The sequence below is a fragment of the Dromiciops gliroides genome, chromosome 5, assembly GCF_019393635.1.
Source record: "Dromiciops gliroides isolate mDroGli1 chromosome 5, mDroGli1.pri, whole genome shotgun sequence".
In the NCBI taxonomy this organism is placed as follows: Eukaryota; Metazoa; Chordata; class Mammalia; order Microbiotheria; family Microbiotheriidae; genus Dromiciops; species Dromiciops gliroides.
The window spans coordinates 164,063,247-164,088,632 of NC_057865.1; the positions used below are offsets into that span (position 1 = coordinate 164,063,247).

Genomic DNA, 25,386 nt, shown 5'->3' on the forward strand with positions numbered 1-25,386 from the left:
TATCATCCTGTTCATATGAGTAAAGTTCAAACCCCATCATCAGTTGTCTTGCTAACTAAGCCCTTATTTATATTTGTTTTCTTCTGAGTTGAAATCCTCATTCCCATTTCTCACCTGATCAATAGCTTCAGTGGTTATTATGAAAAAAATTAATTTATAGGGTTCCTCCCCCATAGCCATCATCTCAGATTCATTCACAAAATGCCTTTTTTTTTTTTAAGAGTCTCTGGCCCCTTTCCAGCTATAGCTTCTTAAAAATACTATACTAGGAAATTTAAGGGAATTCGAGAGTAATTTTGACTCCCCGGGATTTGTATCATTAACTGATGCTAGATGCTCTCCCCAGTGTAAGACACAACTTGACTGTAAAGTACTTCCTATGCTTTAAGGTGCTAGATAAATGTCAACTATCGTCATTGTTATTGATCCTCTCCTTTATCTAGTTGCTGTTCATCTCTTCTTCCATACTTTTTTCCTAGTCTCCTCACCAATCCAAATTCTATACTTCTTTCAAAACTCAGTTTAAGATGAACTCTTCTTCCATGACTAAACAATAAGTAATTTCTTGGATAAGTGAATACGTTTTGGTGTTTGTTTGTTTTTTTGACTATCAGAATTCTCTTAACCTGAAATTTCAGCAGCATATACATGATTTTTCTAGATTAAAAATCTGGCATTAAAAGTATGCAAGCTATTATTAGATTTGTAGTCTGTCTGTGAGATCTGAGATTAAAATAGGGATAGAGACTGAATTCATTGATATCGAGTTCCTATTCTGCCACTGAAGGTCAGCAAGCTCTCTCTCTCTGCAACTCAGTCTTGGGGAGTTGACTAACTAGTTCACTGGGAGGTTGTGTTCTCCCCAAGGGGACACAATCAGCATGTGTCAGGGGGTAGGCTTTGAACCCAGGTCTTTGTGGCTGCAAGGCCAGTGCTCCATCCATACTGCCTCTCAAAATTAACTCATTTATTACAATTCAAAAAAGACTTTTAACCCCCATTGCCCCGCAAAAACAAACCCCAAAAAACCAAAAACCAAAACCAAAAAACAAAAAAGACTTTTAATGAGATTCTCGACCAGGAGTCTAATCTGAGATTATATTAGAAATAGATCTTCTAATTCATGGCTGTCTCAACAGTACATAGCAGACATTGAGAATGTAGCAGACACTGAATAATTCTTCTTGAATGAACGTGACAATATCTACGTTTTGTCTCAGGCATAAAATGATTTACTGATGGTGTTTAATATCAGGCAAACCACACTTAGGTATTTCACAAGACTTTGATCTGGGAGATTCCCATCAAAAGCAATTCTATTCTTCCCATTTCAGTAGTAGTAGCAGCAGCAATAGCAGTAGCAGTAGTAGTACTAGCAGCAGCAGCAGCAGCAAGAGTGAGTGGGTTATGGGGCAGAAGAGGGGAATGACAAAGTTTGAGACCCCAGTACTAGGTTGGTGACCTGTGAAGAAGCACAGTGAATGTAGATGTTTTAATGGGATGACCCTTGCTATTTATCTCTGTCTCTTTCTCTTTCTGTAGAAGATTCTCAGGTTACCAGCACAATTTCCCCTTTACAGTCCCCGCACAAAGGGCTCCCCCCTCGACCACCATCGCACAACCGACCCCCTCCTCCCCAATCCCTGGAGGGACTAAGGCAGATGCACTATCACCGGAATGACTATGACAAGTCACCAATAAAGCCCAAAATGTGGAGCGAATCTTCTTTGGATGAACCGTATGAGAAGGTGAAGAAGCGCTCCTCCCACAGCCATTCCAGGTGAGCCAGGAGGATCAAAGACGCAGTTAACAAATTCACATACTTATTTATTAGTTTATTCCTTTATTATTAATCAGATAAAAGGCAGGGGTAAAGTAGAAAAAAAGCATTCATCTTGGGAGTCCAGCAAGATTGTAGCTGTTTGACAATGAACAAATCACCTAACCTTTCTGAGACTGTTTCCTCATCTGTAAGATGGAGAAAATAATCCATCTCCCAGGGTTATTTTGAGGTTGAAGTGAGTCAAGGACTGTAAAGTGTTATTTCATCATAAATGACTCTGTAAATGTCCTATGTTGGCTGGTCAAGGCAGCATAGCATACTAAAAAATATACTGGACTTGAAAGTCATGAGCCATTTGTTCTAGTCCCAACTCAGCCACTGCTTATGACATGTATAAGTCATCTAACCTCCCCCAATCTCTCTTCCCTCTTCTATAAAATAAGGGGATTGGCCTACGTGGTCTTTATCAAAGTCCCTTCCAACTCTAGCATCATGTGTACTGGTCAGTTATCCTGGAGACATGAGGGAAGAGTCCACAAATTACAGTCTAAAGGCCAAAACTACTTCCTTCTTCCTGTGTTGGTGACTTATGCCTTTCTACACCCTAGGCTAACAGCACCCTCTGCTGCAGAAGGATTGTTTTGCAACATGACCACAGGCCTAAGCCAGTACAGTTAACTTTGTAGAGATGTTCAGGTATCCCACATAAAAGTATATGGATCCGAGGCGTTGCTTCACAGTGTTTGTCCAAACATGATTTTAGTAGTGCTAGATTTCGTGGGAATGAATTGGGAAATCTTAAGCAGCAATTTTCTAAAGTGACATGACCACAGTCTACCCACATGAATCCCAAATTTATTCAGAACAGTAAACCACCATGCAACAGAACAGTCATGCCCGACAACTATAATCTCAGCTGCAAATTACCAGTTCACTATTTACATGATATTTTATAGAGGGTTTTAAAAAAAATTTTTTTTTCATAGTTTTTCCCATTACTTTTAATCATACTTCATGTGACTCCAGGAGAAGTTTGTCAGGTAGACACCTGTGTTTTGGAAAGTTGAAAACTAAGGTACAGGGCTGAGACTGGAGAGAAAAAAATCTGAGCCAGTGAACATGGAGACCAAAAGCTATAAAACAAAAATGAGAGGTCTGGAAAGCCAGGTCTTCTGCTAATCTTCCTGAGACCAGGACTTCATCTGCCTAATCCTGACCATTCCAAGAGCGTCAGGTCAGCGGCCAGACCCTTTGGTGAGGTATACCTGTAGCTTGGTGATGACAGGTGTGACTTCCTTTGGTCTGCAGTAGCCACAAGAGATTCCCCAGCACTGGTAGCTGTGCAGAAGCTGGAGGAAGCAACTCTCTGCAAAACAGTCCCATCCGAGGGCTCCCTCACTGGAACTCCCAGTCCAGCATGCCATCCACACCAGATCTACGGGTCCGAAGTCCTCACTGTGTCCATTCCACTAGGTAAGTCTTCTGATACTTGTTGATTGTTTTGCAGCTTTGTGGCTAAACAATTTCTTTTTACAAGCTTTTATCTCTCCTTCCCACTATCCTGCTCCTCCATCAACAATAAATTTTTAAAAAGCATCATAATTATACATTGTCCATAAAAGGAAATTCCCTTGTTAGCCATGTCCAAAAATGTATCCCATTCTGCATTTTAAATCTACCATTCCCATGACATAATTTGTTTAGCAATTTCCCAGTAGGTGGGCAACTCTTAGTTTCCAGGCTGGAGCTACTATGAAAAAAGATGCTGTAAATATCTTATTTTTGTAATGAACATTTGGTTCCTTTTTTCTCTTTCCTGATCTCTTTGGTGTACAGGGCTAATAATGTTAATGCTGGGTAAGAACAATTTAATGACTTTCAGAAGCATAGTTCGAAATTGCTTTCCAGAATGGCTATACCACAATTCCACTACAGTAGAATTTTCTACTATAATAGAATCCTGTTTTCCTTCAGTTCCTTACTATTTGTCATTTTCCTCTTTTGCCATCTTTGCCAACATGATGCATTTGGGTTTGTAGAAACTAGGAGTTGCTTTAATTTGCATTTCTATTATTAGAAATCAGAGCATTTTTACATTGTTGCTGTTGATAGCTTAGATTTCTTCCTTTGAAAACTGCTAGTTCATATCCTTTAACCACTGAATCTATTGGGGAATATCTCTTAATCTTATACATTTGAATCAGTTCTGTATATATTTTGGACATGAAACCTTTATTAGAGAAACTCGAATTGCAGCTTTCTTTGCAAAGATTGACAATATGGGGGGGGGGGTTACTGTTCCCAAATTATCCTGGCTAACTGATTAATTAAAGCCTTGATTTCAGTAATTGTCAGGGACTTTGCCTGCATCTGCTCTAGAATGCAAATGAGACCACAGATGTAAGCATTTTTTAGCCACAGCTCTCTGATGACATGCTGCCAAGTCCTAGGGGGTGCATGAGGCTGTCCTGTTCTCCAGAGATTGTCAGTCTAGGAAGAGTTTCCTGGGTCAAAATGGAAACGTGGTTGGAACAGATTAAGAGAGGTACTGATTCTTTAATTAGAATGACTTTTTGCTGATGGGAAAGACTTTAATGGATCTCAGCTGTCAATCTCAGTTCTGTGAATGCCTGAAATTGTACAGACACGTCTCCCTTTTGTGCTTTGAGGTAATCATTCATCAGACTAGAATGAACTCTTGGTAAGATGTGAAACATCTGACAAGGGCTGAAAGTTCTCAGCCCTGTGTGCTGACTGCATTTTGTATGCCTCAAAGACCAAGTTCCACTCCAAGTTGGAACTAATTTGTGTCTAAAAGGTAGGTAGGTATTTTAAATGATTGGTGGATGAAGCAATCTCTACATGTAGGATCTTCCTTTCCCTCTAAATCTCTTTGAAAAAATAGAATCCCATCAAGTTAACACAAATGTACTGTTTTAAAATGGACAGCAGTGATACTTATCTACAGCTACTTTGTTCTCCTTGACTAGGTCCATAGGGATTTTCATAGAGAAAATGTTAATATCAAATGCTTAAAAATGTCAAAGTTAATAATAACAACAATAGCTAACATTTATGTAGTATATAGTGTGTATCAGGCACTGAGCTGAGCACTTTACAATTGTTATCTGATTTTATCCTCATAACAACCTTGCGAAGTAGGTACTATTAATATCTTCATCTTACAGATGAAGAAACTGAAGCAAACAAAGATAATGTGACTTGCCCAGTGAATGCTAGTAAATATCTGAAACCAGATCTTCCTAACTCCAGGCCTGGGACACTACCCACTGAACCATAAGCTGCTACATTAAACTCCTTACGTAGGAAGGTAGTTGTGGCCCAAGAGGCCAAGCACAGGCAAGGAAATCAAGGACTCTACTGTTCTGTTACCAGTTCTCCTATTGGCCCAGTGATGGGCTTCATGTGGATCAGTAAACCTGTGAAGAATGAGGCTGCAGGATACTTGGTTTTCTCTCTCTTTTTTTTTTTTAATTTGTTTGGGGGGAGGGGTGATGGGGGTTAAGTGACTTGCCCAGGGTCATACAGCTAGTGTCAAGTGTCTGAAGCCAGATTTGAACTCAGGTCCTCCTCCAGGGCCAGTGCTTTATCCACTGCGCCACCTAGCTGCCCGTGGTTTTCTCTTTTAGAAAACTGGGTAACAATACTGAACTAACTCTGAGGAAGAACACGGTACCAGACAAGCAACTGAAAGCCCAAAATGCTAAATATGGCATAACCTGACTCTGACTTAATAATTTTGGGGAAACCCAGTCAGAATTAGGAAATATTTTTCTTATTTTATTATACAATAGAGTGCAATCACAGTACTTCTAAAAGTAGACATTAACTTAGAGTAGGCTAACAAAATATTGCCTAAAAGATCCTTAGGGGGAATATTTTAAAGAATAGAAAAAAAATATATAGGAATTGCTTTATAAGCTAAAAAAGTGCTTCTATAGCTTTTGTGAGTACCTTAAAGATACTTCATATTAGTTTAACCATTATCCTTTGTAATCCTATTCATTTAATAGACTTACAGAATATTGTAGCTGCACATTATCTCAGCTGACCTCTTTTTATAGAGGAGGAGCCTGAGGCCAAGAGCAGAATGACTTTTTCAAGGTGTCACAGCTAATAAGTGGGAGAGTGGAGATTTGAGCCCAGGCCTTTGGACTCCAAGTCTAGTATTCTTTCCCCTGTGGCATGCTGGAGTGTGCAAATGAGTGAATAGTCAAAGGTTTTAGCCATGGAAGGAGAGGATTTAGAGGCACTTAAGAGTTCGCTAGGTTGATAGTTAAAGTCTATTTTCCTAATAGTTTCTTGTGCATTAATTGTGTTTTTAAGGACTGAATATAAGCTCTCTGAGGGCAGACACTAAGTCTTAGACTTTTCAAATACTACCCAGAACTTAGTATATATTTGTTTATCAGTTCAAAACAGTAGGGGAGGAGGGGGGTTGAGCTATTTTGGGGAGTACATTAATTCTTTCAAGCCACTGTGTTATTTAGTTAATGGTATTTATTGATTTTTCTGGGATGTTCTGTGCACCATCTCATTTCTATTTCCTTCACAGCATCAAAGACCTGTGGTGAACTTTGTGGGGTGAACTGATTCATTCCTACTGGTTTCCAGCGGAACACAAGGCTGTTAAATTGCTTTTAAAACTGCATTTTGACGTATCTTTCTGGTATCTGGCCTCCAAATGGAGGCCCTGTTAGTTCGGTGGCTCCTTTTCCCCAATGGCTTTGCTGTTGGCTCCTCAAGCAGAAACCAAGACCGATGTTTCTGATGCTTTTCCACAGGTCAGTCGACATCAGCCCAACCAGACTGCACAGCTTAGCACTGCACTTTAGGCACCGGAGTTCCAGCCTGGAATCACAGGGCAAGCTCCTGGGCTCAGAGAATGACACGGGTAGCCCTGACTTCTACACCCCAAGGACTCGTAGCAGCAATGGCTCTGACCCCATGGATGACTGCTCCTCCTGTACCAGTCACTCCAGCTCTGAACACTACTATCCCGCCCAGATGAACCCCAACTACTCCACCCTAGCGGAAGACTCCCCTTCTAAGGCTAGGGAGAGGCAGCGGCAGCGGCATAAGTCAGCTGGGAACCTGGTCTCTTCCAATTCGGGAAGCATGCCCAACTTGGCAGCCCGGAATGGCACAGGCCACCATGGAGTCTACCTCCACAGCCAGAGCCAGCCTTCCTCTCAGTACCGCATCAAGGAGTACCCACTGTACATTGAGGGTAGCTCCACACCTGTGGTAGTGCGCAGCCTGGAGAACGACCAGGAGGGACACTATAGCGTAAAAGCACAATTTAAGACATCTAACTCCTATACCGCAGGAGGCATGTTCAAAGAGAGCTGGCACGGGGACGAGGGGGACTCGGCCCGGCTAACTCCTTCCCGTTCCCAGATCATACGGACTCCATCGCTAGGCCGGGAAGGCCACCACGAAAAAAGCTCTGGCCGGACTGTTGTCTCGGACGAGCTCCGGCTGTGGTACCAGCGCTCGACTGCCTCCCACAAGGAGCACAGCCGTCTGTCGCACACCAGCTCCACCTCATCAGATAGCGGCTCCCAGTATAGTACATCATCTCAGAGTACCTTTGTGGCTCACAGCAGGGTAACAAGAATGCCTCAGATGTGCAAAGCCACGTCAGGTAAGAAACCAGACTGGGAAAAGACTGGGCCTTTACTGGGTTGGGTCTGGATATTAAAATCACTGTGCTGAAAAATAGAAATTAACTCTGAGATTCCTGTTAGGTAAGTGGGTAAGGAGTTTTCTGTTCCTAAATATTTGCAACTCTTAACCTTGTTTTATGTCATGGTTGCCTATAACAGTCTGGTGAAGCCTAAGGACCACTTTTCAGAAGGGAAAAAAAAAATTTAATACATAAATAAATACAAAACATCACATGATGATCCTTTGAGGATCAAATGAGAAAATATGTAAACTGCTTAGCATAGTGCCTGGCAAATAGTTGCTTTACAGATACCTAATTGTTCTCTTCCCTACACAGGAAACAAATTATATTGAAATAGTTATCAGATTATCCAAAAAAACAAAAGTCTTGGATCCAAGGTTAAGAACCCTTGCTTAACCTCTCCCCACTTCCTCCTCGATTCAGTTCTTGGATTCTGGGCCTATGTAGAACGCAACTGAAGTACAATATAAAAAATGTACTGGCTAATATTGATGCTGGGGTGCAACCGACCTGAGGTTTACTACAAGCTTTATGACTCTTTGTGAGCTGGACTAGCTGGGAATTAGAGTTTAATCCTTTTCTCCTACTATATTTTTTTGGATTTGGAGTCAAGATCAGAGATCAAATCTAGGCTCTGCTACTCAAGCCACTTAACCTTTCTGGGTCTGTTTCCCCATCTATAAACTGTGAGGGTTGGATTGTTAGGTGACCCCTAACCCTCCTTTCAGCACAAAGTCCTCTAATACTGTAACGCCTGTCCTAAAGAAGCATGCTGAGCATGCGCGCACATACACATAGAATAAAAGGGGCTCTGGAGGTGGAACTGCCAAGAAAGAATTCTGATTCTTAAGGAGAAACCGAAGGTAGACATGAAATGAGACAAGAAACTCTGAACCGATCATTTGAAGAGTGATGAAAGTGCCATTTGTCCAGAATGAAGGAAATGGGAAAGAGAAAGAAAATGTACTTGTCTGGTGGGTGGGGTGTGACTTCTTGGAGTCAGGAATGAGCACCACAAGATGGAAGCTTAACTTCACTTGAAATTCAAATAGTATATTGAAATAGAGTATCCCATGCCCTCAGAGGGCTATTAAGGAGAGCCCTAAGGAGGAAGCAGCACAGCCATAAGGTGACTCATGATAATGGCTCAGTTAATGAACAGTTAGGACAGGGTTGGGCTCCCCTGGAAAGACATGGAGAGTAATCCCAAAGGCATGGCAGACTGAACCACCAAAAGAGGCCACAGTCCTTAAACCTACTCTTGAAATTAATATTTAAAACCTATAAAGTGAAGCAGGTCATTTCCCATGGAGTGCCCCATTAGTAGCCTGGGATAAAGACAATTTCCCAGTTCACAACTTGAAAAAAGGAGTCAGAGTTGGGATTGGACTATTAGAAAGACTCAGAAGCTCCAAATCAAAGCTAGAAACTGCGAAAAGAGATTCTATAGTCACAACACTAAGGATCTAGATGATGTGTAAGATCACTGGAAAGAAAGAATACCAGTCTACTGACTAGGTCCCTAATTCTGTTTGTGGTTTAATTTATGTCACTCATAAAACAGTAATGTCTATAGAATTCTAAGGTTTACAAAGCTCTAGCTTCACAACAACCCCATGAGGTGGGCAGTGTAATCATTATCATTCCCATTTTGCAGATAAAGAAACTGACACTCAAAAAGTTTAAGGGACTTGCCAAGGGTTGGCCACTTAGCTAGGATGCCAACTGAGCAAGAACTTAGGCTTTCTGACTCCAAAACTAGTGTTCTCTACATAATACTGCCAAGTTAATTTTTTTTAAAAAGATCTAAGTATCCCTGGATGTATTATTGGTAAATAATTTATATAATTTTAATTAATTACATTATGTGGAGCTTCAACTTTCTGGGACTATTACCTCTACATTCATTCTCCACTTGTTCCACCTCTGAAACAGGCCTGATGATACTTGCTTGCATTGATCTCTGAGAGAGAAGATAAGAGACAAAGAATGAAAACTTTTCAGTTCCCTTAGATCAACTTAGAGTATCCTGTCATTCAAAAAGTATAATCCTCAAACAATGGCTCCCTCAGCAGAAAGAACGGTTTGTAAACACTGCAGATGAATGAATGCGAGTGTTTATATTCTCTTTAAATGGTAAAACCTGTCCAGTAGCCTACCTTGGAAGAACACCAGCTAAGGGACTGTTTTTGTGGTTTTTAGATATAAATCAAGAAGCCTTGTCTGAAAAGCTGAAGATTCTTTTTTTAGCCCATCTCTTTGGGACAGCATGGAACCAAGAGCATGAATTGAGCCATGGTTGAAATTACATGCAGATGCCCCTACATCTCAGGGATGCCCACAAAAAGGGGCCCCTTTCAGCTAAAGAGCTGGGTATGTGGGGTCACATTTAACCAATGGTGAGAAGAACCATTTTGAAATTTTTACTCGAAGGACCAGAATTTTTATCAATTCTACAAAGATATGATTTTTATAAGTTGTACTTATGAAAAGAGAATCAGATACAGCTTATTAAAAAAAACCTCTTGATATAGCTTTTTGCTATATCCTGTTTCTTCTACATGATGACAGAGCTATATTTTAGTTTTCATATAAATAAATCTTACATATTAGTCATATGAAGCATGGGGACTGTTCTGTACCATTTTCTCCATCCTACTACTCAGGAATCTGGGGTTCTTAACTGTTTTTAATGTCATGGACCCCATCTAAGAAAAATGTTTTAAATACCTAACATTACCAAGAAAACCCATTCTATTGAAATACAGTTATCAAAACATTTTTTTAAAATAACTTCACCATGTTCTCGTAAAGATTTTACATTATAAAAAAGGCATGAGAAAATATCTCCTTGATTAAAGCTATCATACTTTGTATTAATTTCCCCCCTTGAATTCATAGGAAATATATGTCCTGAGTGTATTTCTGAAATGCTTTGTCTATAATTTCAAGTTATCACAAGGTTAGTTCATTCTTGATGTACAGTTCGAAAAAGGAGGAATATGTGTGAATATATTTAAAAGCTATGATGAAATTCAAAAAATACTGTAGTGTAGATCTGCTGCTATATTGCAAACAGGTTTTTAAAAAAAATATATTCTGACTATTGTATTTCAATATAATTAGTTTTATTGGTTAAAAAAAAAAGTTTTTTTAAAAAAAGGGACAGTTAGGTGGCGCAGTGGATAAAGCAAGCACCTGCCCTGGATTCAGGAGGACCTGAGTTCAAATCTGGTCTCAGACACTTGGCACTTAACTAGCTGTGTGACCCTGGGCAAGTCACTTAACCCTCATTGCCCTGCCAAAAAGAAAAAAAAGTTCACTGACCCTTGACTAAGAACCCTCTGCAATTAAGTGATAAAGGGGCTCAAAACTGGTTTCCTATCAAGTCAAATTCTCTGAGGTTTATAACCGTCTTGGTATCACCAAAACAGGCTTAGTTTCCAGTGTACTGAAGGGACCTAACTTTTAAGGTGGCTTTACTTATAAATACCCCTATGTATACTAGTTTAGTGAATCCCCAAGGTCCAATTTTTTTTTTTTTTTACCAATTACCATTTTCCGAGGGGCTCCATGGATCAAAGGATTTCAGACTGTTATAGAGTTGGAAGGGGTTGTTGAGGTTATCTGGTCTAAAATGTTTCCTAATCCAGGACAGAGACATCACTCCTTTTGGGGGTAGCCCTTTCCAATTTGAACAGCTGGTCAAATTGCCCCTCTCTGCCCTAGAAGCACATCTGGCTAAAGGACCTGTCTAGGAGGCCTGGGATATTCATTTCTGGGTGGACTTGCTTCCTTTAAGCCATGCTTGAATCAACTCATTTCTTACCCACAGCCAAAGCAGACAACTAGGTTGACTGAGGGGGGAACAGGTCAATGAACTTATCAGCCATGTTTTTCTCTACTGGGTTTCTACACTGCTCTTTGCTCCAAAGAATGAGTTTCCATCATTTGGACTCAAATGGGCCAATTTTAAAGCTCTTATCACCTTTGCAATATGGCAGGTAGCAATTCATAAGCCCAAATTGGTGAAGAGAACAAGGTCCACAAGCCTCTTCATTAAGGCTTCTATTCATAAAGTAATGCAGATGTTTTTTAAACCCCATGCTGGGCGCACAGGAAAAAAAAAGGGCTGTGTTGTGAGGGGTCTGTAGTGATAGGCGACAGTCTTTCTTGTATTAGCCATCTCTTAAAGAAGCACGGAACCTCGGGGTTCTGCTATCATGGAAAGGCCTCACCTCAGGCCCCTCAGCTGCTTCCCAGGTCCCCTCCCGAAGCAGGTCCTCAGGGCTAAATGATGCAAGGTATTAGGACAAGAGGCTCAAGAAAGAGGCAGAGAGCTCTTGCTAGTCTGCTGCGTCAGTAAAGGTGGATGAGCTAGTGGCAGGACCCATTGGAAGTGGCCAGCCGCATTTCTGTTGTTCAGCTTCTTTATCTGTCTAGTGCCTGGTTCTGATTCTCATTTTCTTTCTCACCTTTTCTGGATTCCTGCGTAGCTGCCTTACCTCACAGCCAGAGAAGCTCAACACCTTCCAGTGAAATTGGAGCTACTCCCCCAAGCAGTCCACACCACATCCTAACCTGGCAATCTGGGTGAGTGCCATCTGGGTCCCTCCGCCTCTTCTGTGTCTGTCCTATGGAGAGATAACCAATGAGCCTTAGGTGAAGTGGTGAACAGTAGCCCTCCAAAGTGGGGAGAGATAACAAGAGAATGGGGGAGTCCTGGGCAAAAGGTAGACTTTAGCATTAAAAAAGAGAGAGGAAAGAGGATAACTTGTATATTTACACAGAACACTTCTTGCTATGAAAGGAAATACCATCAAGTGCCATTGCCTGCCCCCACATTCCTATTAGCCATCTGCTTCCTAAGCACCTTCTTGTTTAGTCTAATCCATTCCCCTTGGTTCTAGTTGAGTACATTTGTTTTTGTTTTGTTTTTTGTTGCTGAGGCAATTGGGGTTAAGTGACTTGCCCAAGGTCACACAGCTAGTAAATGTTAAGTGTCTGAGGCCACATTTGAACTCAGGTCCTCCTGACTCCAGGGCCAGTGCTCTATCCACTGTGCCACCTAGCTGCCCCGAGTACATTTGTTTTTGCACCAAACATCTAAAGACCTCCCCTGCCTTAAGCACTCCATCTATCTTTTTGATGACATGACTGGCAGGCAAGGTACTTCGCTCTGCCTTGCCCCATCTACTACCCTTGAGGCGATGGAGTTGTTAGGACTCTGTGGTGATGATGGCAGCTTCTTCTAAGTGAGAGTCCAAAAATGTAGGCCCTTGAATGACTTTAAAGTCATAGCCCACAGAAGGTCTGGGCCCGCATTCTCCTCTTCCATCATGCCTTTTTGTTTGATGGAGTTGTGCCTGAAATACATCCCAGAGGGGCTGGGTAGTACTACCAACAACTGTTGACAACAGGCTTACAGAGCTCTAATTCTTACAGCTGCCTTGCTTTCTAGTTGGCTGTGCAAAAGAAGAAGCTCTCTGGTAATGATCTTCCATTTTTCCCTTGCTGAATCAACAGAATCAATAGGATACCTATAAATGCTTGGTGATTGACTGACCTATTGGCTTAGAGGGAGTGCAGTCAAGTTTCGCTAACATTCTTTGGCCTGCAAAGTTATAGTTAAGGCCAGTTATTATACATAACTTTGGTTAGAAGGAAGTTTAGAAGCCTATAATTGCATGTCCCCATTTCATCTGCCTTTTAGAAACTTTTTGAAGGTTCAGTACTTAGCACATTTTTGTTTTTTTTAATCAGACCTGTGACTTCATATGTACAGGGAACTCCTGGTGAGGGAATTTGCTTTAATAATACAGATCACCATCTGTCCTTAAACTTGTAGACTTAGAAAGGTGCATGGGACCCTGAGAAGTTAGATGACTTGCCCAGGATCACAAAATCTACATCTATCAGAGGCATCCTAAAATTGGCTCCTCTTGATTCTGAGTTTGGCTCTCTATTGACTATTTCATGGTTGCGTCTCTAGCACTGAGAAGTACTTCACAAAGGTTTAGTTGAATTGAATTCAGAGAACCAATGGATATGACCAATAACATTGCCATGGCCATTTTGATTTCTTGGTCTGTCTCTTAGACAGCAGTTACCTCTGAGCTCCCGGAGGCTCTGACATAGACCATGAAGGCTGGCTCTTTAAAGCACTGGACTTGACCTATTCCACTCCTTACAGGAGGAGGCTTAAGGTACACACAGATTAATCAGGAAGTCAGAGGATTGATTAGGTACTGGTTCTACTAGATTAAAAAGGGATAACTGCATAAAGTTATCAGAGACACTGATGCAAACAATCCTCACTTCAGCTATGCCTCTAACTTATACGATTTTGATGTGATGATTCATATCCTAAAACATCTCTCTGAACTGCACAGACTTTTCTGATGAAATCCAATGCCAAGGACAGATAGGCATGCATATACAGAGAGATTATGCATGTGCATATGCATGTATGTATATACATACACACATATAAGTGTTTAAATGACACATTAGGAATTCTTGAATATCTCCCCTTATCCTCCTTGAGAAAAACATTTCCACTAAGAACTCCTCAGTGAACCCAGAAACAAAAGGCTAATTTTTGGTTAGTCTGATGCCTTATTTAGGTTGTGATAAATAACAACCAGAAATTATAGAGCACAGTGATGGTGCTGGAAAAAAAGGGAAAAAGTAATAATGAGGGAACTGTGGGTAAATACCATTAGTCTGCCTGCTATACTAAAAAGTTGGTTATTCTGAATGAGACAGTTTGAAAATTTGTATAAACTACTGGATTCTATGTCACTAACATTCTGAAATGCAAAGACGATCCACCAATTATTCTTCCTACTGTATTCATAAGCTCTTAACAATGTCTATGTCACTTCTTTTCTTTAACATTACTTCTTCTTTGCTCTTTCTTCCTTGCTTTCCTTTGTTCAGAGAAGCAACAGAAAACTCACCCACTATGGATGAGTCTGAGTCTCCAACTCACCAAAGTACTGATGAATAGAGGTATAGTAAGGGAATCTTTTGTTCTTCAAACCCTTTTCACAGTTCCCTGTAGTTTATGTTCGCAGATATGATACAGATGTGTTTGTCTTTATCATACCGTAACAGCTAAAAGGAAACATTTGAATGGTATGGAAGCTATTATGACTGTGTCCTGTTTCTAGATACATGGATAACTGTCTATATACATCAGGTATAATTATGTTCCCAATTCTACAGTCCTAAGCTATTTTTTTCCCCACAATGTAGGACAAAAAGCCATAAAGAGTAGTCTGTGCTATTTATATGTAAGATATAGCCACCCCCTAATTTGACTCTGAAAAAAAGGTGAGTTTTAAAAAATTAGTCAGAAATTAATTTAATCAACAAGTATTTGTTAGATACCTACAATAATATTATTATTATTGTATATAAGATAAGGAATGATGCTACAAGCTAGTATACAAAAATGTATAATCAGTGATTCTTGAGCACTTGCAGTCCAGACTTCAGGAAATCCAGTGAGGGATGAGGGAGATGGGTGAGGATGGGGTGGAGCAGAACAAGAAATTTCCATAGAAAAAGTTAATTAACAATGCAAGAATCAAACTTGTAACAGTAATACAAGAGCTAGCACAAGATACTATTCATTCATAAAAGAAAATTATTTACTTGTGGGCATTTTGTGTACAATATTTTATGCCACATACAAAGATTTTATGACCTTATGTTCCTCATCCTGTTGGGCCTTAAAATTTAATAGGAAGCATCTGTCCAGAAATAACTGTCCAGATTAAATTACTGATAAGACAATAATATACATTAAGTACTAAAAGAAGAGTACAAAATACCATCTGAGTTCAGAAGAAAGAAGCATCCCTTCCCACTGGGACATTAGGGAAAATTTCACAGAGAAGCTGGTATTTGAGAGATTGTTTGGATTTCAGCAGGCTAAGACAGAAGAAGGCCTTCTAGGCAAAGGGAAGCTGAAGTTTCAAAGACAAACTTAAGAATAGGTATAGGGACCAGACCTATGATTTCATTGGAATAGGAAAACTCTAGGTGAGGAAACCCCCTCTACCAATGTAGGTCAGCTCTTTCTCTACAAATTACAGTCTGAGAATGTATCTTTGAGCACAGAATAGTTAAGTTACTTGGTCATACAGATGTGTGTTAGAGGTTGGATATGAACCAGCATCTTTTTGGCTTCAAAGTCAAATCTCTATCCACTAAGTATTTTGTGTACATGATACATTGAATATGATATCCTCAATGGCTTTGGGAAACAGTGAGAACCACTGAAGATTTTGTAAATCTAAAGGCTATTAAAATAACAATAGTGTAAGAAAATAAGGGATGGAAAGGATTCTGTGAGAGACATTTGGAAGGAGGAATAAACAGAATTTGGCTACTAATTAAGTGTAAAGAGGAAAGAAGAGGGAAGAATCAAAACTTTAAGTTTACTGGGAGGTTGGTAATACAATTAACAGCAAGAAGGAAGTTAAAAAGAACTACCTCTTGCTTAGGGGAAAAGAGAAGTTCGGTTTTGGATAGGCCAAATTTGAAATACCAGTTTGATATCCAAATAGAACTGCTTAGTAGTCAGTTGTGAATTTGGAACTAGAGTTACCTCCCAAATAGAAGTGATTGTTGAAGCCATTAGAGAATAGATGGGTTCCTGTGCCTACAATCATTAACTGCTCATGAAGCTAACCATTGAAATGAATATTCTTCTGTTGTGCTAATAAGTTATAATCAGTATTCATCTCTGTTGTTTTTTTTGTCATGGTCTGCTAAGATTCTGTCATTTGTATTCTTTGAAGGTATTTCTTCTACAAAATAAAAATAACTTACATTAAAATTTAAAAAAGAGAGAGAATAGATGGGAACATAGTAGATAGGAAAATACAGAAAGGAGTTGAGCACAATCCTCTGCATGCACACATGTGCGCGCGCACGCACACACACACTTGTGTTGACTGTAGAATTTCTTGAACCTTGAGAAACACTTTAGGGGATTGGAACAGAAAGAAACCCAACAAAATAGGTAGTCATGCACAAAAAATATTTTTTTAAATCACTTGATTCATTTTTCTTCATTCTAAGAATTAGTCCTTGTTTGCAATTACAACCTAAATTTTAAAAATAAGCACATGTTCATATTTTTAGTGTTATTTTTAAGATACAATTCCAATACAACCTCTTTTTTACTCTTTACTATGAAATGTTGGTACCCATTTAAAGTAGATTCCCTAAATAAAATTGTCATTTTTTCCTGTATCAATTATCTTCATATAACAAGGATTCCCTGTAACTTAAATTTCCTAAAGAGAATCCAGTCTAAATCCTTCATAAAGTGAACAATTATCCCAATAATAATTCATATCGTAAGTTTCATCCACTTAAAGCACAACACATCTCTATACCTGTACATATTTGGTATCATGGTACACACGTACTATATTTGTCCAGTAGATTCATGCAGAATATGATTCCAAGAACTCTGCTTTGCCACCAGCAGTATGTCTCTATACTAATGAATCTACAAACTTACAAGATGCAGACATGGTTTAAGCCACATTCCTGGCTTTCAAAGCCATATATTATACTAACTGTGGTAATCCAGTATAAAATACTCTTTGTTGACCTTCTAGGGGTGAAATGAATAAGATTTTTCTTGTAGCTCCATTTTTCGCTATTTTCTACAAAAACTTAAGAAAAAGAAATTGAAAATTAAACTAGTCACAACTGGTACTCCCTGAGATGCTTCAGGTTATGGGGTAGAGGGCCTTGATATCTCAAGGCTACTTCCATCCTTGGGAATTCCTGATTCCCAGTCTAGTCAAAGAAGAATTAATTGCTCATCCACAAGGAGGCACTGTGATCCACAAAAGGGACTATAGCTACAGTTAGAGTAAATTACGTCCAAGAATTGGAGGAAGTGAGTTTAAATCTAACACTGTAAAGTTTAATGCAATTAAGCTTCATCCTTTAGAGTGTGTTTTGCACTCTTAAAAGCCCTCAGTAAGATTTTTTGACTAATACTGTCAAAAGTACTTTGAGTCTCCTTTGAACCATGATGCATTATAAATAAAACCAGAATTATTCTATTCAGAAAACGTATTGAATGCTTTCAAATCATTATACTCAGTGCAATGAGAGCCATAAAGATGTATAAGATATACTCCCTGTCCACAAGTAACTTGCAATTTAGCAGGGAAAATAAGACAGCCACACAAAACAATACTGTACCAAGTAGAATGTCATCAGAACTAAATAGTTACCACAACAAGAACAAAGTTTTGAGGTTATGCAGAGGAGGAAGAGATCCAATCTAGTTTGCAAGTATCACAAATTTGCATGTCATTCATGCCATTTAACAATAGTTCTCACAAAACACTATAGCAATATTGATAACTACAAATTTACTGAGAACTGACTGATTCCCCACCCAGTCCCCCTTCCCAGGCAAATGAATTGCCTGGGGCTAACCAATCTTTGTCAGTTCCAGACACTTATGGACCACCCCCACCTTCCCCCAAGCAAACTATCCCTTCCCAATGATTCCCCACCTTACTCCTTGGACTTTATGTTATTATGTAAAAGGATCCACCTACATTAAGTAGTTTCTATTTAGAGTTAAATACCTTCTATACTTAACTCAGGAGCAGTTCTATGGTTTCTTTTGTTAAAGGTTCATTTACATGTAGTTCCCTTTTGTTCTGTTACCCCTTAAAAACCCAGCCCTTAGTTCTCATCTTTGGATAGTCCTAGCTTCTTGCTTTGCAATATCAGGAGCTATAGTTCCTCTGCCGGGATTAAAAGCCGTATTTCTCCTATATTGATTGTTTCCTTAATTTCCAGGTTAACAATATATAGAACTTAATATTAGACACAAGGTAACAAGACACTGGAAAATATTTCTAAAAGAAAATATTTTTCAAACATTTTAGGCTCCTTAGAGGGTTCTTCTGTACCCTAAAACCTCCCCTACTCACATTCATTTTGCTCCTATCCCAAAATAAAGAGATGTCAGAACCCAAACACCCAAGATAAATTTGGAGGAATCTTAAAAACACCCAACTTCCTTTTCCTTTAAGAATGTTTCAAACACCCTGGGCCCCAGTGAAAATGTCAGCTCAGCTAGGGCAGAGGAAGCTGGGTGGGTATAATAGTGTCTATCGTTTACTCCCTCATGATAGCAACATCTGTGGCCAGTCTCAGAATGAAAGGCCTTTATTGCATCTTGCTTTGGAAGCCACATTTAAGCGGGACTAGCTAACTCTTAGGCATTTCAAGGGAGCCACATGACTCCCATTAGAATCCATGTGTATTCTTGCCCAAGGCTATGAATTTCCTTGACTCTTAGGGACTTTTATGTAAAAGCCTAGACAGGAAACATTTACAAAACCCAGAGCTCCCTCACTCACCAGCTAGTTCCTAGAGAGGTCAGCAAATCAAACAGGAAAATATTATTTCTAGATGTTCTTGGCCTTAAATGGATTCATGAAGACTGTTTATTACTAAGATGGCCTTTGGTCTTGTTTCCCTTTGAACTTCCTTAATGATGGGTGACGGGGATATAAGGGTAGGCAGGGAAACATATTGACAAGTTTATAGCCTCCATGGTGTTTCTAATAAGTGATACTATCCTTTATGACCAAAAATGTCATCTGCCACAAGGAAACAAAATTTAAGATCCCCACCCCCAGTCAGTGAAGATACATTAATAGATAAAAGGAGGGGGAAAGCTGTTAATCAGTGACTATGAAGTCACTGGTTACACAAATGCTAATATAGGAAATGAATGCTAAAATTAAATGCCAACATTTCCCCATTAGATTAGCAGTTACCACGTGTGGAAGCTTAAAGAAAGGGAACCTACAGGACCTATGTAACTCTTTGACGTAGTCTGTCCTGGAGGCTGCTCATTACAGGAAAGGATTGGAGTAGAAGTTACGTGACCTCTCAGATGCCTTCTACCTCTAAATTTGATGATCCTCGGAGTAATAATACTGACATACACTAACCATATTCTGGATTAGTTGAATTTCAGCCCATCATTATAGTTAACAAAATGGAGAAAGAAGTGGTTGCCTTATCTTGCCTTGAAAGATCTAGGTTAGAAGCATGAGATACTACCAGTGCAGACTGGTTTGCCTGGTATTGCACTGGAGAAGCTAACAGGTTCTTCAAGATATAAAGACAGTTCTCTCACAAAGGCGTTAGATCCCTCTTGTCAGTATATGAGAAATATCCCACTGTCTTACTGGGGACCTCCATCTGAAAAACAAGGGTGTAGTTACCTTTTAAAATGCCAACCTCTAAACATAACCCCAAATTGATACAAGCATTTTCTTCATATAACAAAATCTATACATTTTAAAAGGTTCTGCTTGACCAGAAGGTCCACTAAACTGATACGTTTTTAATGATCCTTTAGAGAAAGTCACTCAAGTATTTCTGTGGATAAGTGTAAGCTGTGACTCTTCTACTTCCCTGAAATTTTATCTTATGCCTTCATACCCTATGACTTTTTATAGGAAGGTTTTATTTTGTAATTATTTCAATCAACAGTATCAAATACCATTCATACGTACAATGATGTGTTTATAGCAATTGCAGTTTAGAGCTGGAAGTGACATTAGAGGCCAGCCTCTAATGGAATGACTTGGTGAAGTCAGAAAGCTGAGATCTGAACCCCAGATCCCCTGATTCCACTCTGCTACATTAACTCTCCTGGACAGTGCTTCAGGGAATACGAAGTATAGTTTATGAGAAGCAAAACCCAACAAATGAAATGATAATGAACAGCTAGAGGAGAGTGTGCACGTGCTTAATAGTGTCATCAGGTTCAAATGAGCAGAGACTGTAAGGACTGCCCGCCATTTCTAACAGCTTCTCCTCTGGGGTTTCTTCGCAGGAGTTACAATGACAGCTGTTTCCTGGATTCTCCCCTCTATCCAGAACTAGCTGATGTCCAGTGGTATGGACAGGACAAAGCCAAGCCCGGGACTCTGGTGTGAATGAGCTGGGCCTCAATCTCTCAATGCCATTCTGAGATCACCTCACTGCCTCTCATTTGCCTTACCCAGACGCACGGTCACCCTGCACCAGCTTCAGCTCTTAGCACTTTTTTCCTCCCCTCTCCTCATCCCCTCACCCTCAAAACCTGACTGAGGAGACATTTTGGAAGGTTCCGGTCCCACTGTGTGTTCTATGGCTCTCTTGCCCACAGAGAGTCAAATGCAAATCCTTAGAAGCATCCCTGGTGGCTGCCTCCAGCCCTCCAGCCACGGATTCCCCCAGGCCAGGGACAATCAAGAGTTGGCATCGAGGTCCATGTCACTAAAGGATGTTTGGGGGGGAGGAGGGGTTGACAGAGGGACAATCCAAGAGATAGAAATAAGGGCAGCATGACTCTTCTGTGACCCGGAAAGAAAGTGTCCGTCCTGCCATCTCTAGGCCAACCAAGCACTTCCAGAAGAGGACGTCTGATGGGGGACAGTCACAGTCTACACCTGAAGTATTGTTTTTAACACACTAGTTTGGGGGGAATGAAAAATGAAGCCCGTCCCTTCAGAGCTGCATCAGAGGATCACAATCAGTTCTACGCTGCCAAAGATTAAAACAAAAATAACAAACCAACAAAAAAGAAAGGCCAAGAGATGGAGGGCATTCTGCTTTTATAAGCTCCTTTCACGTTGTCAGTCACTCCGAGAAGTGAGAGTCCCTCTCTGCCTGCCTCCCTTAACCTCTACCCCCTCTTCAGCATAACACCTGGAAAACCAAGCCAGTGTGATGGAGGACAAAGAGACTAGAGTCTTGGAAAGCATTACTGACCTACAGTCCTAAGTAATGTGGACAGATGGGAAAATATGTGGGGAGGGGGGGTAGCAGAGGAGCTTCAAGTACTGTTCATCCTGGCTGAACAAGCAGGGTACAAGACAGGTAGTTGCTTTCTGTTCATGGTTGTGGTCAAGCAGTCTATCATGGAAACAACCCATAAAATCACATCCTCTTTTATGCATGAGGTGTTTCATTTTTTGTGGGAAACCAAGGGTTAAAAGCACATTGTGATCCATCCAAGTGGTAAAGCTACATTAGCATTTAATCATTGTAGGTCCTTTCATGTTTGTTTAGCACTTGTGTAGCAAAGGGCTTAGATCTTAAAGCTCTCAGCACCCAGTTAGTTACTTAATGTGTTGCTTATTTAAAGAATACAACTATGCTCTTAAGTTGTAAGATTTTCAGAAGGGTGTCTGTCTACTAGGCAGCAGGCATGGCAGAGTTTGTTTTTGAAAAATCACCTCCCCAAGGGACACCACCACCAAAAATAACCTTGATGCATAGATTTGTCTGTAGATGCCCAGAATGGATGAAGGGGAAAAAAAAAAAGAAGGGGATTTAAAGGGGCTGCAAGTTTACATGTATTATGAGCAATGCTTTTTACCTGTCTAGAAAGCCATCAATCTTCAAAGGCCTCAAAAGTACTTTTATATTACTGAACAAGTGCACAATCTCCACTGGGTTATTTAAGCCGGCACAAACAAGGTTTCCACAGCGGTGCTGGGCTGGGTAAATTGCCACAAGTGGGGTTGGGAAGGTGAGGGAGCAGGAGACGTTTTTCCACTTGTTCTGTGCAGATAATGAGTTTCTATTGGAAAGGCATTCAACAGCCAGGGGGGTGGGGGTGGGTAGTGGGGTGGGAGGGGAATGGGATTGGGAGTATTTTGTGGAAAGCAAAACTGAAGTTAGCTTTAGAATAAAACTTGAAAAAAAAAAAAGAAATTTTTAAAAAATGGATAATCCTTTGTTTATGTGTGTGTGAGATCCAAGAATAACAATAGACTCTACCAGACCAGAAGGGTAAGAACCAAAATACTAAAACCAGAAAGAAAACAATTTATCATGGAACATTTATTATAGCTCAGGCAGTAAGTCTAGTGGGGCAGTGAGGAGAAAAGTCAGAACCTAGGCCTGGGAGGGGAGATGAGAGTCTGGGCAATTCCTCAAACACTTGTGTAATGTAACGTCTGTGTCATTTCCCTCTCATCTCCTTGATGAGATCAGGAAAATCAGTTGGCAGAAAAGAATTCATATTTATAGACTGTTTGGAGATCTGCAGTTCAATGGAAATGCTGGTCAGTTTTTATATTACCAAATATTTTTGTCTACCTGTTAAGTAAGTTTATTTTATGAATGTTTTAATTTTTCTTCCTTGTCCTGATTCATTAACTATTATTAGATTGTTTAGGCTTTATCCCCCCCTAAAAATTATGCAGGGTTAAAATCAGGCTGAACCGATATTTTATATGGAAGTGGTTGAGAATGAGGCACTAAGGGACAAAAGACTAAGAAGAAGACAGGGAGACCAAGGAGATGATGACTATATATACTACTTTTATACAGCTGTTAGTCTAAACTGTAGACTCTAAAGTGGTTATCAAGAATCAAAAATGAAGATGGGCTTTAGTCCAGTTGTGTTGCCACAAAAGGGATGAGAGGAAAAATTTATTCCTAAAAACTGATTTGGGATTTTTTTTGGAGGAAGGAAGGGAAGAGAGACAAGGAAGGGGATTACCAGGCAAATTTCATGCCAGTCTGGGAGTAGAGACAGGAGATTAAGTAAAACAGGTTTTACTGTTTAGCTGCATTCAATTAATACAAATGTACATAAAATGTTAGTGATTTGAGATAACATGTTTAAACATCTTACGATGGGATACATTATAACTATTGTATACAAGCACTTGCAGACTTCTTATACAACCATATTTGTTTTAAAAAATAAAATGAAATATTAAGCCCCTGGTCTGATCTAAAGCCACTATTGCATTCTTTGGATACATGTATGAAATTTCCTGTTTAGCCAGAAAACTGGTGTTGACAGATACACCAGACTACATTGTGAGGCAGGTTGATTTTTTAAAAGTCTATTATATGCAGTTGAGTGTTGAAAATGTTAAAGAAAAAAAATCCAATTTGTTTTCATTCAGTATTAGTTTAGTTCAAAACATAGCAAACTCCATCCAGGTGCTATCAGATGACCAGTTACTGCTTAGTTAACTAGGTGTAAAGTTTTACATATACATTAATGTCAATAGTTTTATTACAAGTTGTGTAAAATGGATTCTAGTTTAAATAATGGGGGGAAGATTAGGTTGCTCCTGAAACTGACTGTAGAGCATGTAAAATGATTTTACTGGATTCTGTTTGACTGTAATCAATTTAAAAAGATGTATGTTGTAGAAAAAGTTGCAGAATTTAAAAAGAAAAATCTGCTTTTAATTTATTCTTTTTGTATTAAGAATTTGTATAGTACCTTTACATTTTGCAAAACAGTGTTGTCAACACTTATTAAAGCATTTTCAAAGTGAAATGATTGCTGATTGCTTGTCAAGGTTTGGCGTGTTCCTGCCTTAGACACTCTGACACATTTGCATAGTTCATACCAGTCTAGCAAGAGGCATCACTCATCTCTGTGCTTTCCTTAGGTTCATTTTCAGCATCACATCTACAGATAAGATAGGCTTTGGGTTTCTCTTTGGGGGAGACACAGAGGATATGGATTGAACCGGTGGTTTCCTTTGTATAAGGAACTCCCAAATGAGAATACTCCCCCTATTAATGGGAACTGGCACCTGCTCTGCATCTAGGTGCCAATCAGTTAAGCAGCATTTATTAAGCACTTGCTACACAACTCTATTTGCTTTAAAAAATATAATGAAATATTAGTGGCAAGCAGTACGCTAAGCACTTGGTATATAAAGGAAGGCTAAAACATTCCCTGCTCTCAAGTCAAGAAGCACACATTCTAATAAGAGAAAACAAGCAATTAACTATGTGCCTATATGATCTATACAATGTCAATGGAAAGTAACGTCATAGGGACAGTACTAGCAGGAAAGGGGGGTAGGTGGGGAATACCTCCTGCAGAAGATGCAATAGGAGCCAAGTTTTAAAGGAAGCCAGAGAACCTAAGAGCTAGAAGGGAGAGGATGGCACATTCCACATATAGGGAAGAGAGCTAGCACCAATGCACAGTCTGGAAAGGGACTAGTCTATAGAGTGCTTAAAGGGGAGGAAAGTATATGAAGACTGGAAAACTAGGAAGTGGCCGGCTTGTGAAGGCCTTTAAATGCCAAACATAACATTTTCTTTTTATTCCTGTAGGTTGTTACTGGAGAGGTTGGCAAGGGTGGTAGGGGGATCCCGGGTTAGACCTGTGCTTTAGGAGATCATTTGGAAGCTAAACAAAGGGTGGGATGGAATGTGGAGAGAGGCCTGAGGCAGGGAGACCAACCACCAGGCCACTGCAATAGTCCAAGGGATAGGGGTGAGAACCCACACCAGGCGCTGGCTATGTGGGTGGCAAAGACATACAAGAAAGGTGTTATGAAAGTTCACCTATCAAAGCCAGGGAGCCCAGGGGTTCAGTCCAAGTTTCCAGAGATAGAGAGAGCAGGACTGGATACAGGGATCTGAGAATCATTCAGCATAGAGACGATAGCTGGATCTTAAGTGACTTGACCAGGATAGCACAACTGGTATGAGTCAGAGGCCTATTAAACTCCAGATCTTTGTTCTGAGGCTATGCCCTATCCTTTGCTCCATGCAGCCTCTTTCTCTGTAATGCTAATATTCAGTTATCAGTGCCATTCAAGAAAAAATAGCAAGTGGGGAGGGTACATTGTGTAGCTCCTCTAGAGACCCAGCTAATGCGCTTTGTTCCCTCAAAAGAATCTCAAACTAAGAGAAATCAGAAAGAGGAACACAAAATCATTTATCCTGTGCCACCACCACACCATCCCTAGTCTCTTCTAGAAAGAAAGTATTTAAAGGATGGAAAAAAACAACCCACCCGACCTTTTCTTTCCCATATTTAAGCCTCTACCCT

At 40.0% G+C, this 25,386-nt stretch overlaps 1 protein-coding gene across 1 annotated transcript in view; it reads left to right on the forward strand.

The window, feature by feature from the left end:
- FRMD4A (FERM domain containing 4A) overlaps positions 1-22,189 on the forward strand; it is a 313,453-nt gene extending 291,264 nt beyond the window's left edge. The window contains exons 20-24 of the mRNA XM_043967592.1: positions 1,543-1,780; positions 3,092-3,256; positions 6,589-7,451; positions 11,993-12,089; positions 20,410-22,189. Of these exons, the coding sequence (XP_043823527.1) occupies positions 1,543-1,780; positions 3,092-3,256; positions 6,589-7,451; positions 11,993-12,089; positions 20,410-20,512 (1,466 nt within the window). The 3' untranslated portion in view covers positions 20,513-22,189. The remainder of the gene's footprint in view (positions 1-1,542; positions 1,781-3,091; positions 3,257-6,588; positions 7,452-11,992; positions 12,090-20,409) is intronic.
- Positions 22,190-25,386: the final 3,197 nt, after the last annotated feature.